The following is a 15,960-nucleotide window of genomic DNA, read 5'->3' as shown; positions in this document are numbered from 1 at the left end:
CTCTCAGATCGGATTTTATTGGCTGTTGCTGAGCCGGAAGAATTCGGTCCAGTGTTGTTAGTCGTCCGGGTGACTTTAATCATGGCAGTGCCAGCAGGCAGGTCAGTGGTCTTCGTGACTGGAAACGCAAAAAAACTCGAAGAGGTAAGAGTCAAACATTTAATGCCTGAGAGAGATTATACACTTATGAACATGCTTTACAGTTTAGACCGTTTGAGGCAAGATGCTTGTTCACTCATTGCCTTTATCCTGTTCCTGTTCGTACTCGCTCACTATAGCCGGTGAACATGAGCTTCAGTTGAATCCAGACCTGTCTTCTTTCATTTGTTAAAAATCAGTCCTGCAACATTTATACTTGACTCTCTCTTTTGCTCACATCCATCAGGTCATTCAGATCCTGGGAGACAAGTTTCCCTACAAACTAGTGTCAAAAAAGATCGACCGTAAGTATGAAAAGAGAGACCACCAGTAGAATAAATGTTTTCATGTAATAATCGCTCACCTGTTTCTTTGTGCAGTGCCTGAATACCAAGGAGAGCCAGATGAGATTTCCATACAGAAGTGTAAGGAGGCTGCACGGCAGGTACAATAACTACACTGTCATGCAAGTAAATATTCTGTATGTACAGATGAATGATTGAAATTGATGTTTTATTCGTTTTCTCCCTCAGATTGATGGACCGGTCGTAGTAGAGGACACATGTCTGTGTTTCAATGCTTTGGGAGGCCTACCCGGACCTTACATGTTAGTATAATAACTTTTACATTGAGCCATTTTATCTTTAAGAGCAGTAATGAACAGTAATAATTACAATTCAACTTTGTTTTTGTAGAAAATGGTTCCTGGATAAACTCAAACCAGAAGGTACGTGTGGTACTCGATGAAACGCAGCTGAGATATTTTAACAGAGATATTTAGAGATGGGTACAAAAAGTGAAGTGAGCTTTCCAGCATCACTAATCTTGTTAAATATTTTGTTGCAGGCTTGTACAAACTCCTAGCTGGGTTTGAAGATAAATCAGCGTGGGCTCTCTGCACCTTTGCTTTCTCTGCGGGGAAAGATGAACCAGTGCAGCTCTTTAGAGGGAAAACAGAGGTCAGGATCTCTCACAAAAGGGCTCGGTGTTTGCTTGTGTGTGTGTGTGTGTGTGTGTGTGTGTGTGTGTGTGTGTGTGTGTGTGTGTGTTTTATATCATATTCACTCTTTCTCTTTATATTTTAAGGGACACATTGTGGAACCCAGGGGACCTCGAGACTTTGGATGGGATCCCTGTTTCCAGCCTGCGGGATATGACAAAACGTAAGCATTTCCTGTTTGTACCACAAGGGGGAGCCAGAGGTCAACACACTTTGCTTTCAGTGAAGAAATGAGCATTGCAGATTAGTTCATACAACAAAATGCATCACAGTTATGATTCCTTTCACTTGAAAGCTGCTCATCAGAGATTATTTATCACTATAATGCCAAACATGTCTTTACTGACTATTGACCACTTCTCTCTCATCTGCAGCTACGCCGAACTGCCAAAAGAAGTGAAGAATTCTATATCTCACCGCTACCGGGCACTGGCTGCCATGTCTGAGCACTTCTCTCAAACCAACAATACCTCACCACAGAGCAAGAAGAAGAAGAAGGAGGAGGATTAAAGAGTCATTTTAGGCTGACATCAGCTTCTGAATCTGTAGTGAAATGTATCAAACTCAAGTCACTGGATTGGATTTGACAATGCAGAGGACACTCCTATATGACTCTTTATGACTAAGAGATGTTTTAATGTTGGGTCAGATTTGTGATCACAATGTTTACCAGTAGAATCTGCAGTGGAAATGGTGCCGCTTAATATCGGTTTTCCCTTATTTTCAATAAACATTTTGCCCATTTTTAAACAAATTCCCTCTGCCATTATTATTCTTAGTAAAGATTTTCATGTGTCAGTGGTTGCAGTTCTCAGGAATTGACCTTTAAAAATATCCCCTGTGATATGGAAAGACAGCGGAAATTGTTGCGAGGCTTTGTTTCATTGTTCCACAGTGGATACTCACAGACAAGCTTTTGAGTTTATCCTTCCCAGGACTGACAAAGGTGGACTTGGAGAGGAGCATAAATTATGAAAAAAGAGAAGCTCCGGGATCCTGATGAGAGCAGCAGACTGGCTCCTGGAGGAGGGGGTCTTCCAGTATGAACACAACCGTGATAACAAGGGAGTTTGGGTAATAAATGACCCTGGAGCTGCAAGTCTCTGAGCAGGAACTATGCATACACCTGTGACTGATTCCTCCCAGATGTACTGAAAATGTCACACATGCACGAATACACACATCCTCTGAGCGAGACCAGAAAATAGTAGAAGCAACTAATGTCAACAGTAAAATGGCATTAAGTTATTTTGTGTGTTTTACCAAATATTTCGTCTACACAGATTTAATGGCACTTATTTCCTCATGTATGTATTCATTGTCAGTGGTGGGAAGAACGTGACCATATTTACTCAAGTACTGTATATGAGTAAAATTTTAAGGTGCCTGTACTTTACGTGACTATTTGCATTAATGCTACTTCATGCTTCTAGTCTACTGCAATTTAAAAGCAGTTTACTCTTCTACATTTCCAGAACAAGTACTTTTAAAAGACCTGAATACTTCCTCCACCACTGTTCATTATCTGCAACTTTTCTAATGATGTACAGGGAAACTTGTGCATCCGGTTATTGATGATAATAATATTCAGCCAGTAAACGTGACATTTCTTCAGAAAAATGGCGCTTTAGGTTGCTTGATGACTGGACAGCCCTGTTTGCTCAGACCTCTAGTTTTGTTTTGGGACTTGCCAGGAAGCAGCAAGTTGTTGTGAGAAGGAAAAGGAAAGCTGTATTTGTCTTCATCAGGGACACTTCAGTTCACCTGTCAGACAAGTTCTTTACCAGAACATGGTAGATGTGTGCCAGACTTCAGGTCACTGGAGGTCAAAGACATCGGTATGAAGAATTCCCTCCTTTCTCCTCTGTGACTCAAAGTCAACACAGTTACTGTCAGTGCTGCAGTGTTCAGCAGGGAGAAGATCCTGCCCAAACAGTTTGCATTTCTGAGAACTTAAAAGGTTTAGGATGCACAGCGTCGGCCAGGGAAGGGATTGGAATTGTTAGAACTCCATTCACGACAGCAGTAATTCTCCTGAAGGCCTTTTCTCCTTTGTACAGCACTGAAGTCAACATGTCATCCTGAACTGACGCCTGGAACATCTCTAGTACCACATGCCCAAGTTCAAACTACCCACCTACTACTGTATGACAAATATCCTTTTTTAAATTTCATATATATGCACCGTTTAGATAAGACAGGATTTGATGTTTCTCTCACAAATAACAACAATTATTCTGGCATTTTTGCCCAAAATTTAATCTTTTGCAACATTGTGGTTCCAAAGCCAAGAGAAGCTTATTTTACTGTGTACATTTGTATCAGTGACGATCATTGATCATTTTTTTTAATCATTTCGACAGGTTCATCTTGATGCGTGTGATGGCACTTCTTGCACTTTTCAATGTTTTTGTGCTTTTTTTTTTTTTTTTGCTCATCCTGGGTATTTTGACATCCAAAGTGGTAAAGCCATAAAATAATCAGTGAAATGGAAAGCAGAAAGAGACAGTCATTCTCTTGTTCAACACTCTGTCTGTGCACAAGCATGTGACCAGTATCACGGGCTAAAACATTTGAGACCACTGCACTGTAGTAACCCAGTAGCTACTCTGTAAACGGCTGTGTTCAGGACCTGGAAAAGGCCATAATCCTTCAAGGATTGTCTCCTGACATGACCTTTGAGACAGATGCCTAGGAGGTTCCAAAAACCTGCATCAGGTCTGAAAGACAGGATGTTTTTGGAAAAGAGAACCAATAACAGCATGTTTATCCAAGGCAGTCAGAAAGAGGTTTTGCTGTTGTGGTTAAAGAAGGAATGTGCTACACTGGGATCACTGAGAGGAAAGGATGCCTGACTTTATGAGATCTTAATCCTTCATGATTGCACCAGAGGATGGGGAGGGTTTGATGTGGCTTTGGGGAGACAGACTGTACTTCCTCTTATTTGTTATGCAAGGTTTACCTGAATTCCCTCAGTCTGGTGAGTTTCATTGAACAGCACACTCAGGTCAAAACATTTTTTCTTCAAATAGCCGAAGAAAACAGCCTCTGTTGCATTATTGTGTGACTTAAGACTCTCAAATCCGAAAGGGCTGGTTTTAGCTTTAGAGCAGCAATTAATGAGGGTCAATTTCCATTCCATAAATTTTGTGTTTCACCAAATTCACCCTTGAATGAAGTCTTTCCAGGGTTTTTCAAGGTTCAGGCTAATGAATGACTCCACCATGAGGCCTTTGCAGTGAATGATGGAAACAGTTGACCTAATACATATTCCTGCTGGGACTCGTCCTCTCAATTTTCAGTTTATGACCAAACTCAAGTCCCACTGAAGACACTGAAGGCTTTATGAATATTAGCTGCATTTTAACTTCTCCAGAGGGAGAAGTCTCAATTCACCTTTAACCTTCTGGCCTCCACTTTGACATTTGCCATTACTCATATGTTTTCATTTTCTTCATGCAGTGAATAATACGGAGTTTTTTAGCAGTGGTGCACATGTTTGGTGTTAGCAAGTGAATATTTTGTGGTCCTGCAAGATGAAGGTTGTGCATTACAGATGCGGTTCTGCTCTCTGTTAGCTGTTTGTATCGACATGTGTAAGCATAAGAGGACGCTGAAGGATGGTGGCAGAATTTTGGAGCAAAACAAAGGAAGAGAGACATAAGTGAGGAAGGAGGTAATAGGTGGGCAAAGGGGAATATGGTGGGAAACAAATTTGCATGTCTATGACATTTGAATCCCACATTTCTCTCAGGTGTATACCTTTGCATCAAACAATGAGACAGTGTTAATCTGATATCTGAGATTATGGGCTTTAGAACGTCTTCAACCTACAAATAAATCTTAATCAGGTGATCAAAAAAATACTGAACTAGTCTGAAATTTTTCATCCAAAACATTTATTATGACAAAACTCTCTTCTCATTACCAGATGTTTGGTTTTTAGTTCATCTTTAGTTGTCAACATCAAAAGCAGAACAGAACATTATTCCTTGCTGTCACGACAGGGACAGAACCAATGCAAGCAGGAACGTATTGCAAAACTTTTAGCTTGGAAGCCAAAGCATGCAGCAGGCCAAATTCGCATTAGGTCCAGGATAAACACAGTCCTAATATGTTTAAATGTTCCTGTGACTAAATCTGTAATCAGGAGAGGTCCCATGTTGAGAAAGTAGCCATTCTAGCCAAACAGCCCTGGGTTGTGCAGAGTCAGAGTCTGCAACAAACGCTGGAAGTCCTGCACCGTCCATGGCTCCCTGTGTGTCCCCACTGACGCAGCACTGCTGCTGTCCGGGCTGATGCTCTGCGGGTCGTTGAAGGTTATCAGGACATCTGTGGAGAACTGTGGCAAACGGAACAGGCCCAGGTGAAGGGTCACTGTATTCCTCGCTTCTTCGTTGAATTTAGATACACACTGCGTCCCAGTCAGCATCCAGGCACAGCTGCAGTCTGACAGGGACAGCTCAGATTTGGACAGGGTCACAACATTGGTCACTTCAAAAGCACCTGGCTCTAGAGCTTTGTTACTGCCTGCTATGTCTTCAAAGTGATATCTGGCGGCGTCCTGGTCTGCCACCTGACCCTGGTACTCCACCAGCTCCACGATCAGGCTCTGGTCGGTGTGTGCGTGGGCAAACACCTCCTGGTTGTCCGGGATCTCCCTCAGCTCACTGACGTCTGTGGTGCTGTGAGGGAGGACGGCTGACAGCGCTCCTCCGAACAGAGGATGAGCCTGAGCAGCACCCTGCATCTCCATGTGAGCACAGCGAGCAGCTCTGGAGGAACAGCAGCAAACACAGTGTGTTTTTAACTAAACGCTATAACAGAAACACCGTCTGTTAAAATAATAATAATAATCCAAGAAGTCGTAATAATATATCTGTAAATGCAGCGTGACAGACAACTAGCTCACCAACTAACCCAACGCTCTCTTCCGGTAAAAGTTTATGCTCTTCTTCTCCCCATCAAATTTTAGGCACGCTAGAGTCATGGCAGGCGCACTGCTGCCATCTATAGGTAAGACAGAAATACACCCTAAAACAAGCAGCGCTGAAAAACTACTCAAATTTGACCAAAGTAAAGTAAAAATAAAACAACGTACAAACTGCGTTGAAATCCTGCATTTCGAATAAAAGCTCCACAGTTCAAAAACCACTTAAATAAAAATACATAAGTATTAGACTTCCTGCAACCTGTGTTTAAAGTATCAAAAGTACTTACACAGAAAAATGGTTCTGGTGGTATATTATCAATTATAATATTTGAGAACTCTTAAAGTTAGCTTCTGTAAAGAATTGTTTTACTTACCTTGACACAATGTTGGGTAGTTTTATTTCTAATAATAATTTTGATATGTAAACTCTACAAAGAAAATGATTTATTCTAATTTACATATGTGCATTTATTCAGAGTGACCTGGTGCCAAAACAATGTATTTCTTTAGAGAATCGGAATATTTGCTGCATTAAGAATGAAAATCACGATTAAATATAGATATTTGCCCACGCTGTGACACATCTGCAGCCGTCCCTCTCCTCCTCCAGCTGTTTGTGTTCATTTCCTGGTCAGCTGATTCAAACGGAGAAGAGACAAGCGGACCGCTAGCATCCACAATGACAATCCTGCCTCATCGTCCGGACAACATTTGACAGAAAAATCACAAAATTGTGAAGCCACCTCGAACACTGAAAACCCCGGAGTAACCACTACCAGACTCTCTGTGTGTTTGTGTTCGCCATCATCGAGCACCGGAGCTTGAGGGGAAACAGCAGGTAGCTAGCCGCGTTAGCATCCTTAGCTTAGCTTAACCGGGTAGCTAAATTTGTCAAAGAACCAAGCGGCCTGTCGACATAGCTAACGTAGCTATGAGCTAGCTATATCGGCGTTTACGTTAGTCCCTTGTCAGTAAAATTACTGTGGCGTTGTAATGTATGCTAATGAATAAAGTGTGATAGACAACGCTAGTCTGACGTAGCCTAAGTAACGTGTGTACATTTTGGCTAACAAACATCAACTAGCATCAGTTGTCAGCGGCTGTGATTATAATTTCTATTCCTGACACCAGCTGTGCTCCAGAGATGTGTATTCAGCACTGGCTCCTTTAAACAGTCCTTTTCAGACCCCAAAGACAAAATGATAGTAGCTAAATAAATGGCACTTTAAAAGCTACTATAGCTAGCTTCAGAGTCAGTGAACACATCATCTTGCTTTCCTCCCTTCTCAGAAATTGATTAGGCTTTGTGTTGCATACTCCTCTTTGTATTTGCTCAAAGTAGCAATCCATAAATTGATCGTGATCATCCACAGTCTTCAGTCCTGGCTTGTGGTTATCATGATGCAGTTGACTCAGCTCTTTTGTCCAAACCTGACATCACAATGTCGTTTTCAGTTATAAATCACAGCTTTGCTATGGATTCAAATATTGTTTTTCTGGATTGCAGCTTTAAAATTCCTCTTTGAAGTAGACTAGTTTCCTCAAGCCGCCCTTCTGCCACCTTAACATGTTAGACTTCTCTTCTCATTTCTCTTTCTGTGTCTCTTCACGCCGTCACTGCTTCAGATAGAGCCCTGTCCTCTTCTTCTCTTCTCCTCTGCTCACTGGAAAGCTCCTCTCCCGGCCACTGAAAGGCCTTTTTCCAAACGCATTGCCAGAAAAGGACGCTGCTGAGAAAGCCACAGCGTCCGACTGAACTGGATTCAATGGTATAAATTGTTGGATTGAGCGAGGTGGTGTGTGTATGTGTGAGCCTGCTGTGTTCCCCCCCCCCCCCAGTGGTTACTGTAGGGCCTGAGGATCACATGTTGTTTAGTTCAGTGTCACAGAGGCACTTTATTGAGGCACCGTTGTGTTTTGTCGCACCGTTTGGAACAAGTAACACCCAAACACAGACTCGAGGGGGTATAATTGGAAGAAAGGCATGTTTTCCACATCTGAAACAGTGGGTTTTTTTACACAGAGATATGATGACATTTCCTTTCACAGCTAGTGAGACTGAATGCCTGCTCACACTAGAAATATAAGGTAGTATTGTAGTAGGTTACCTTCATATTTCTTATTACTTTGTAAAGGCATGAAACAGCCTTTCACAGACAGCTGGCACAATGGAAGAACCGCTTTCATAACATGTTCCAGAGGTAAATATTAGATTGCAGAGGAAATGAACAAAATCTGCTGTGTGACTAATAACAAAGTCAGGCTGTTTGACAGGAAGTGTCGGGACCAGAGGCCTCCTCAGATTGCTTGACCATGACCAGTCTCATTAATGCAGTCGTTACTGAGCGAGTTTAGATTTCGGGCCTCACTCTGTTCATACACTTAATGCTTTGTTCTGCGTGTGCTGCTCCCAGGCAGGACCTGGCTGTGCTGAGGCCTGCAAGTCTCATCACTCACAACCACCTACCAATATTAGAGCACTCTCTCTTAGCAGGCTGTCATGTGCAACACTTATGAGCAATAGGTCCTTTGTGGCTTGGTGCAGGTGTGTTGACGGCTGTCCATGTTTTCACAGTGCTGCAGAGCCTAACTGATGATCCGCTTCTCTTCCTGTCCCACAGAGGGAGCCAGATCGGGAGGAGCAGGCCGAAGACAACATGCCCCCCAAGTTTAAACGACACCTCAATGACGACGAGGTCACAGGATCCATTCGCAGCGAGAGGGTGAGACACAGATGGAGGGAGTGATGGTGTGTTTGGGAAGCAGAGTACAGAATGGGAAAAGGCAGCGTGCTGTCATCTGAATGAGGCTGAAAGCTGTCAGTTATGCATATGATTGCAAATATGCGTTGTTGAAAGTATTGGAGCATTTTGTTTGAAATGTCCAATGTTGTCAAAAATACAGAAGAGAGTGGACGTTTGAAGGAGCTGAGGATTTCAGAGAGGATGGAGGGAAGACAGTCCTCTGGCCAAAAGTCTGGTTCTCATCAAACTGATCATCCCACGCGCTCACCTGCACCTTCCCTGTCCTTCTCCTGACTCTTCACTTTATTCAGGCCTCCGTCTCCGCTGTGTAATCCTGCTTGTTATTGTGTTGAACCGGGATCAAAGCCAAGCTTACGGGGAGACTCGCATAACTAAATGCTCCCTTCAATCTTCCATGCTTTCCTTTTACAGCCCTACCTCCTGTCCTCTGATAATAGCTACCAGTTCTCCCATGTGTCTCCCATACTAGACAGTGGAAAGAAAGAAAAAGGTTGTGCAGAAGGACAGAGTTAGTGCCTCCACTTATAAACTTCTTTATGATCATATGGCCACCGTTCCCCCAGCTTTCTTGCAGATGACTCTATTTACAAGAACAGAAGATGTCGACATTGGCACAGCATTTGCTGGCAGCTGTCAATATTTAAGAGCATCCAGAGCTTTTACTTCTCTTAGCGCTTTTTAGTGGCAGAGCAGAGGTGAAAACCATGACTAACAAATTGGAGATTTAACCTGAACTACTGCTCAAATACTTCTGCACACTGTAAATAATGCAGCTCCTAAACTCAAGGAACAACACACTGCCTGCATGCCATGCCTGCTATCCTCAGACCTTTCTTTCCCAGCAGCAGTGAGTATATTCCTCCGGTGTGCCGTCCAATCAGTAACAGACTCTTCCAGTCTCAACTCGCTCCAGTTCTTCTCCTGTGAGAATTTAATGCTGCTGTCCTCACTAAATCTCTATGAATAGCATTTTACACAGGCTGCTTTCTGCCCCTATAAAGCCATCAGTTGGTTGAGACATGATTACGATCGTGGCAGTGTATTTCTTTAGATAATCCACCTTGAGATCCTGGAAACCTTTCTCTCTCATTTTTAATTGGATTCTGTTCAAGTCTCATTGTGGGCCTCTCAGCAAACTGATTGGAGTTGTCAGAGTTGGATGTTGAGGAAGAGTTTTTATTGGGGTTTGGCAAGAAAAATGGCAGAGCAACAACAGTCTTTTACTGTACGTCCTCAAGTGCGCTGGAATAGCAGAGGATTTGCCTTCTCAAGACAGACAGAAAAAGCATCTAGTAGTCAGTACAGCAGCTATCTGGTGATATACGTTTCATATCTATAGCACTGGTTTTGGGTTCCAGGAATGTACTCTCTCAGAATAATTTCTAGTGCTAAACCACTAAATTCTGGCCCTTTAAACTTGGCAGTCCAGAATCAAGAAACCGATGACATACTGAAGGTGGCAGGATGACGTCACCCAAAGTCGTTATCAGGCAACCAGAATTATCCAGGAACCAGTAAAATCTTTCTGCCTGCAGTGGTCTCATCTCCCCTCATGGCTGTTCTCTGATTAAGAGACAGAAGTCGTTCAATATCCAGGACATACGTTTATCTGACCTCTGACCGTTCTCCTCTTCTCCAGAGGAACCTGCTGGAGGAGGACTCTGATGAGGAGGAAGACTTCTTTCTGTGAGTTTTTCATACCGTTGCAACCCTAATGCTAATTTGGATTGTTACAGCGCAAAATCAACAGCAGATGAATTGTTCCAGGAGAAAATTCATAGATGAAATTGTTAACGTTGGCTTTGTTTATGTTTGTTTTCCAGGAGAGGGCCCACAGGACCCAGATTTGGACCTCAGAATGACAAAATGAAGCAGTGAGTACAAACACATTCCTTATGACATCTAAAAGCCAGAGGTCAGAGCAGTATTGCCAGCGCTCTTGAATTTTGGTGTTGGTGTTATGCAACCATGGCTGGTCATGTTTACCAGAAGCTGCAGGTTGTTAGCGGATTGTGTAAGAGAGGCCGGCCTGTGCACGTTATTGTGTAACCATCCCAAGAAGTCCCAGTCCCTCTGCAGTCTGTTTCCACATGAACCTCCAGTCAGAACCAGCCGCAGAGCAGAGGAGGGCATTGCTGAGACCGTCTGGCACCCAGGCTTGTTTCTCCACACTCTTCATTCCTGACAGTTTGTCATTGTGAACACATGAAACCAGATGCCATCATTACCGAATCCAGGAATGTTGTGTGTACATTGCCCAGGCTCTTCACCCCTGTGTGTGTCTGATCCTGAGCCCCCCCCCCCCCCCCCCCCCCCGGTCAGGTCAGGTCCTCACTGTGTGTTTATGTGTGTTTGTGGCAGCCCATGCATCTTCCTGATGGTGTGTTTTTGCTCCAGCGATGCTTTTGCATGTTTAATAATGTTCAACGTGCAATCGAGCTCCAGTGTCCATGACTGATCATTTCCTGCAGTCCCTTGTCTGAGACAATCAGCGCACTGGTAATGGAAAATGTGATCTTTTGTGAAAGGAAACAGATTCCTTTGTCTTGTATCTCACTTAGGCTGTCCGCCTTTTTTAGTTCTATGCCAATGTCCTCCCTCCCGCTGACCCTGCATCCCTCCAAGAAGTATTGCTTTGAAGTACCTTTAAATAAGAGTAACTGAAGGGTTATCTGGACTGGTCATGCCATGCTCAGGTATGAGTACTGTGCATAAAGCAAGGATTTGAATGCAATTCTGCACACACAGAACAGGTGCTGGCAGATCACAGTGAGGCTGTAAAACCTTTTGACAGGCTTTTTATGGCCTGCCAACTGGGAAAGGCTCGATATAGAAGAGGATATTGTTAGGAAAAACAGGTGTTTGTGCTGTTGTGTGTTAACAACAACAAAAAAAAGGATAAATCCATGCCAAATCCGACCTTTTATCATTTCTGATTCATGTCTGTTGTTTCTAATTCTGATGCCCTCAGGGTGCAGTCGCAGGTGGATGAGGTGATCGACGTGATGCAGGAGAACATCTCCAAGGTGATAGAGAGGGGCGAGCGTCTCGACGACCTGCAGGACAAGTCGGGTGAGTCACGCTGGGAGAGCATCTGTTTTTGTGCACATCCACATACACAAGGTGATATGAAGTTAGCACAAACTCTACAGGGAATGTTTTATCAATCTGGTTTGTTTTAATGGTTGGTTTCAGGTAGCTCACAGATGGTTTGCACATGGCTCTGAGGATTGTTCCTCGTTTCATTCCAGCGTTTGGTCCTGCTAATGGAAACATTTCCATATTCTGCATCTGTTTTAGAAGAAAAGTGTTTGTTAATCAGGGTAATGAAGGTTTGGGTATGAATTCAAAGTTACTAGAAATCTCTGAGATCTCAAACCTGCCCACATGTGAGGCAAACTTAGAATTGTTTTAGCTCTGCAAATGAGAAAGACTCGACAAATTATCCCTTCCCAAAGAAGCTGTGCTGTGTACTGACTGAGTGGACGCGTTGTATTTACAGTTTCGTTGTCAGTCTGTTAGATTAATCAAATAAAAGGTAGTTTGCGTGCTACAGTGAATAGTGGAAAATGCTGATAGGATTTCCCTCAGTCCCTCAGACAGGTGATATCTTCATATGTGCTGTTCTTTTGTTTTTTTTTTTTACCTAGCAGTCTAAAACCCAAAGATTCTGTTTGTTTTATATATATTTAAAATGAAATAATCAAATCCTGTCGTTTGAGAGGCTTGGACCACTAAATGTTTGCCATTTCTGCATGAAAAATGAAACAATTCGCAAATAGATGGCCATTATTTTTCTGTCAATCGACTAATCCATTAATTGACTTGCAGAAAAATCAACAAAACGTTAGCTTTGTCGAGGGGTAGTCGAACAGCACGGTGCACCGTGGTAACAGCGGCTTGCATGTAAATACACTCGGCACACTGTAAAGCTGTTAATGACATGTCCAGGTGTTAGTGTTTTACCAGGTGTGTATCTGAAACCTTTCGACAGGTCTCACGCTCACATTCACACAGCGCCGCTCTTCTTTTCGCTCGGCGTGTATCACGCAGGTGTGTGAAACTCTCGCCCCGTTTCACTCAGTCTTTCAACAAGACACACGCAGGCCTCCTCCTCCTCCTCCTCCTCCTCCTCCTCCTCCTCCTCCTCCTCCGTGGATGAAGAGATGAGCCTGAAGCGCTCGTGTCTCTTGCCTTGTCTATTAGGCCTCATCAGGGACGTCCACTCAGATGTTACATAACTTCTTCTCTCTATCATGTCCACTAGCCAACCAAGACGGTGATGCACATCTGGAGGACGTTTGTGTTTGCACGAGTCTTTGTGTGTCTGAGTTTTGCTGTATTTGTGGGTCTGTGGTCCTTTGTGGGGCTGGTTGCGTGTCTCTGCAGTTCACGTTGCCCTTAGTAGGCGTCTTTATGTGAGCAATATAAGATCCTGTGATTGACACTTGCAGTTTGCTGTCTGACCCGTGTGCAGGGAACCTGTCGTTAAATTCCCTCAGATTAACAAGCATCTCCTCAGAAGCCTCGTCTTAGCGCCTCTCTTTGTAGTAGCGAGAGGTCGTTAACAGACATGTGGACGTGGAAACAGCAGACACATGACAGACACAAAGACTCTGAGGAGGGACGGGGGCTTGGACAAGCACAGCGCCGCACGCTAGGGAGCTGTAACCTTCCTGTTAGCATGCATAAACATCAAGTTAACAACAGTATCCAAGAAACAGAGAGCAGTGTGGGCGAGCGTTCTGGAGAGGGACATCACGACAAGGACAGAGGGGTGGAAATCTGAGCAAATGTGTATAAATTCGGCAGCTTGTTCGACGTTTCGTGCCAATGTTTTAAAAAAACAAACATGTTCATAGCAGTGATCTCACCACCAGAGCTAAGGCTTACATAACTGTAACACCTTGTGACTGCACATGCACAACACAGAGCCAAGCAGTTTCAGTCACCTTATCCCACATCATAATCAAAACATTTGCTAGCTCATTGTTTGCTCGGTGATTAACTTTTTTATTTTTCCCCCTCCTCTACTCCACTTTGCATTTGTCCTCACGTGTCCACATCTGTGCTGCGGTCACGTGACGCTCCAGAGAGCCTATCGGACAACGCGTCTGCCTTCAGTAGCCGAGCCAAACAGCTGCACAGGAGGATGTGGTGGAGAGACATGAAGGTGCGCCGTCTGTCTGTTTAACGTGTGTGTGTGTGTGTGTGTGTGTGTGTGTGTGTGTGTGTTCAAGCGTTTGCCATCCTCAGCGTGTGTCTTTATTTGTTTGCAAAGACGCTGATGTCCGAGGCGTCTGGTGTTCAGAGCGGAATGTGTTTGATGTGTGTTGTTTCTTCCACAGATGAAGATGATTATTGCCTTGGTAGTCGTCGCTCTCCTGCTCATTATCATCAGTGAGTATTTGACCAAACACGCTGGCACGTTGGTTTGCATTTGGTTAACGTGCAGAGGTTCTCATCAAATATTCTTTCTCTCTTTCAGTTCCAGTGATCCTGCGATATCGCTAGTTTGCGACGAGGAGGACGGGAGAGAACCCCTCTCTTCCTCCTCTTCCTCACTCTCTCTCTTCTCCACACATAGTTCTCCACTTCCGCTAGGGGGCGCCAGCCCGCCTCCCACACCCTCTTCAGTGTCAGCCTGTGTACCCTTTAAGATCTGGCCTCAGCTCGCCCTTAGTACAGATCTTATCATTGGTTTTTCCACATAAATCTGCCGTGAGATCAGTACTAAGGCTCGGTTTGATCCCTTGGTTCGAAATTAAGCTACAGAAAGGGAACACAGGAGATTTGGGGAGATATTTTAACGCAGTTTGGGAGAAAACTGCTGACTCTCAGCCCTCTAGTCAATGTGAAGGAGTGCTCCATTCCATGATACATATCACATGTAGGGCCTGTCTTTGCCTTGACAAGAGGGAAACTCCAGGTTGTGCATATTCCATCATATATATAGATACTGTAAAGGCAGGGAATCCATGCCGACTAGCTGGTCTGTATCTGCTGCAGCAGCCTCCTGTAACGGGGCTCTAACATTTAGCGAATGAGCCTCAGATGTCTACCCATGATTCCTCGTGTGCTGTTCCTCTCACCGCCCGAGGATGAGAACGTTTAATAAGGAGCGTTTCACTCGGCTGTACAACACAAGGCGAGGGAACATCTGAGGTTCATGTGCATCGTCAAAGGCCGCTTCTTTTAATCATCAGGAAGGCTCTCTGAAAGGAAAATGGTTTCACTGATCAGTGCAGGTGAAGAGGGATTAGAAAGGAAGGCCATCCGTTCAGACAACATCCGGCTCATTCTACACCATAAATCACCGCTTTTCCATTCCCTCTGCCTCTTGGTCGCATTTTACACTGTACAGCAGGACCATGTCAGACCAAAACATCCAGGTTATGAATGTCTCCTCGCCACTCTGCACCCCGAACGTCTCACCTTCCTCCTGGGTTGTGCTGAGCTCTGGGCCGGTTTGGTCACGGCTATCTGACTTCCCTGCTCATGACATTAAGCTGTCTGTCATTCTGCACATGGTTCTGTTTGGTTTTAATACTGCTTTCTGTCGTTTTTCAGTTTTTATGTTCTAATTTGTTGCTGGTCGCTCAGCTTGATGCTTTGAATGCTGGTATTTCCCACCGAAGGCACAGTTCATCTCTGTTACATTCAAGGAGGGATAATTTAAGTGAGCTTTGAAACAAGCTTAGGTGTCGTTTTGTCTGGATTAATTAACTTTATAATACAACTCTTCATTGTCATTTTATTATTTTTAATGTAATTTATTTTAGCTGTAAATATTGATTCTGTAATGATGTACAATACTCTGGCATTGGATTGGAAGACTGTGATATATTGATCTGTTTTTGCTCTGAAATAAACTGGTTTTAAAGGGCACTGGTCTGGTTTCTTTTGCTTTAAAGACCCGGGGTTATTACTGTAAATGAGATGAGGGACTTTGTGTGGTTACAAACTAATTGAAATAAAAATGTTAAATGTACATTTTCATTTTTCATGAGTAAGGTTTATATCGAGGTTTGTATCGAGGTTGCTTTATTGTGATTTTGCATCACAAGGTTTCATGATGACATAAAAGTTGCAACCCCTTGATTCTACTCATACACAGGACTGCA

At 43.7% G+C, this 15,960-nt stretch overlaps 3 protein-coding genes across 6 annotated transcripts; 2 read left to right on the top strand and 1 right to left on the bottom strand.

Annotated features, from left to right (window-relative positions):
• The first annotated feature begins 63 nt into the window (after positions 1 to 63).
• Positions 64 to 1,885, top strand: itpa (inosine triphosphatase (nucleoside triphosphate pyrophosphatase)). Its single transcript, XM_076726591.1, has 8 exons — positions 64 to 144; positions 386 to 443; positions 519 to 583; positions 672 to 745; positions 834 to 865; positions 985 to 1,097; positions 1,225 to 1,301; positions 1,513 to 1,885. Exons 1-8 carry the CDS (start codon positions 82 to 84, stop codon positions 1,646 to 1,648), a joined length of 618 nt encoding a protein of 205 aa, XP_076582706.1. The 5' UTR covers positions 64 to 81; the 3' UTR covers positions 1,649 to 1,885.
• A 3,132-nt stretch (positions 1,886 to 5,017) lies between these two features.
• Positions 5,018 to 7,830, bottom strand: rangrf (RAN guanine nucleotide release factor). 3 transcript variants are annotated; one of them, XM_076726300.1, is made up of 2 exons: positions 6,051 to 7,830; positions 5,018 to 5,913 (listed from the first exon to the last, which is right to left on the bottom strand). In XM_076726300.1, the coding sequence occupies exon 2, from the start codon at positions 5,892 to 5,894 to the stop codon at positions 5,319 to 5,321; it is 576 nt and encodes a 191-aa protein (XP_076582415.1). In that variant the 5' UTR covers positions 5,895 to 5,913; positions 6,051 to 7,830; the 3' UTR covers positions 5,018 to 5,318. The 3 variants fall into 3 exon arrangements, with proteins under 3 accessions (XP_076582415.1, XP_076582414.1, XP_076582416.1); XM_076726299.1 differs by having other exon boundaries at positions 7,389 to 7,701; XM_076726301.1 differs by having other exon boundaries at positions 5,032 to 5,913; positions 6,059 to 6,712.
• Positions 6,771 to 15,724, top strand: vamp4 (vesicle-associated membrane protein 4). 2 transcript variants are annotated; one of them, XM_076726304.1, is made up of 8 exons: positions 6,771 to 6,909; positions 8,693 to 8,794; positions 10,476 to 10,522; positions 10,660 to 10,710; positions 11,808 to 11,908; positions 13,930 to 14,009; positions 14,185 to 14,236; positions 14,325 to 15,724. In XM_076726304.1, exons 2-8 carry the CDS (start codon positions 8,729 to 8,731, stop codon positions 14,348 to 14,350), a joined length of 423 nt encoding a protein of 140 aa, XP_076582419.1. In that variant the 5' UTR covers positions 6,771 to 6,909; positions 8,693 to 8,728; the 3' UTR covers positions 14,351 to 15,724. The 2 variants fall into 2 exon arrangements, with proteins under 2 accessions (XP_076582419.1, XP_076582417.1); XM_076726302.1 differs by lacking the exon at positions 6,771 to 6,909 and adding an exon at positions 7,703 to 7,840.
• The last annotated feature ends 236 nt before the right edge of the window (positions 15,725 to 15,960 follow it).

Source organism: Chaetodon auriga, chromosome 3 (genome assembly GCF_051107435.1).
Source record: "Chaetodon auriga isolate fChaAug3 chromosome 3, fChaAug3.hap1, whole genome shotgun sequence".
Lineage (NCBI taxonomy): Eukaryota > Metazoa > Chordata > Actinopteri > Chaetodontiformes > Chaetodontidae > Chaetodon > Chaetodon auriga.
This window is presented reverse-complemented; position numbering and strand designations above follow the sequence as displayed.

Bases quoted from the DNA above. Each gene is read 5' to 3' on its own strand.
- itpa (XM_076726591.1), top strand. From the start codon at position 82: ATGGCAGTGCCAGCAGGCAGGTCAGTGGTCTTCGTGACTGGAAACGCA. The intron at 866-984 runs GTACGTGTGGTA...ATTTTGTTGCAG, and splicing joins GGATAAACTCAAACCAGAAG to GCTTGTACAAACTCCTAGCT. The intron at 1,302-1,512 runs GTAAGCATTTCC...TCTCATCTGCAG, and splicing joins CCTGCGGGATATGACAAAAC to CTACGCCGAACTGCCAAAAG.
- rangrf (XM_076726299.1), bottom strand. From the start codon at position 7,438: ATGATCACGATCAATTTATGGATTGCTACTTTGAGCAAATACAAAGAG. The intron at 5,914-7,388 runs GTATGCAACACA...CTGTTCCTCCAG, and splicing joins TTGAGCAAATACAAAGAGGA to AGCTGCTCGCTGTGCTCACA.
- vamp4 (XM_076726302.1), top strand. The intron at 11,909-13,929 runs GTGAGTCACGCT...GTGACGCTCCAG, and splicing joins CGACCTGCAGGACAAGTCGG to AGAGCCTATCGGACAACGCG. The intron at 14,237-14,324 runs GTGAGTATTTGA...TCTCTCTTTCAG, and splicing joins TCTCCTGCTCATTATCATCA to TTCCAGTGATCCTGCGATAT.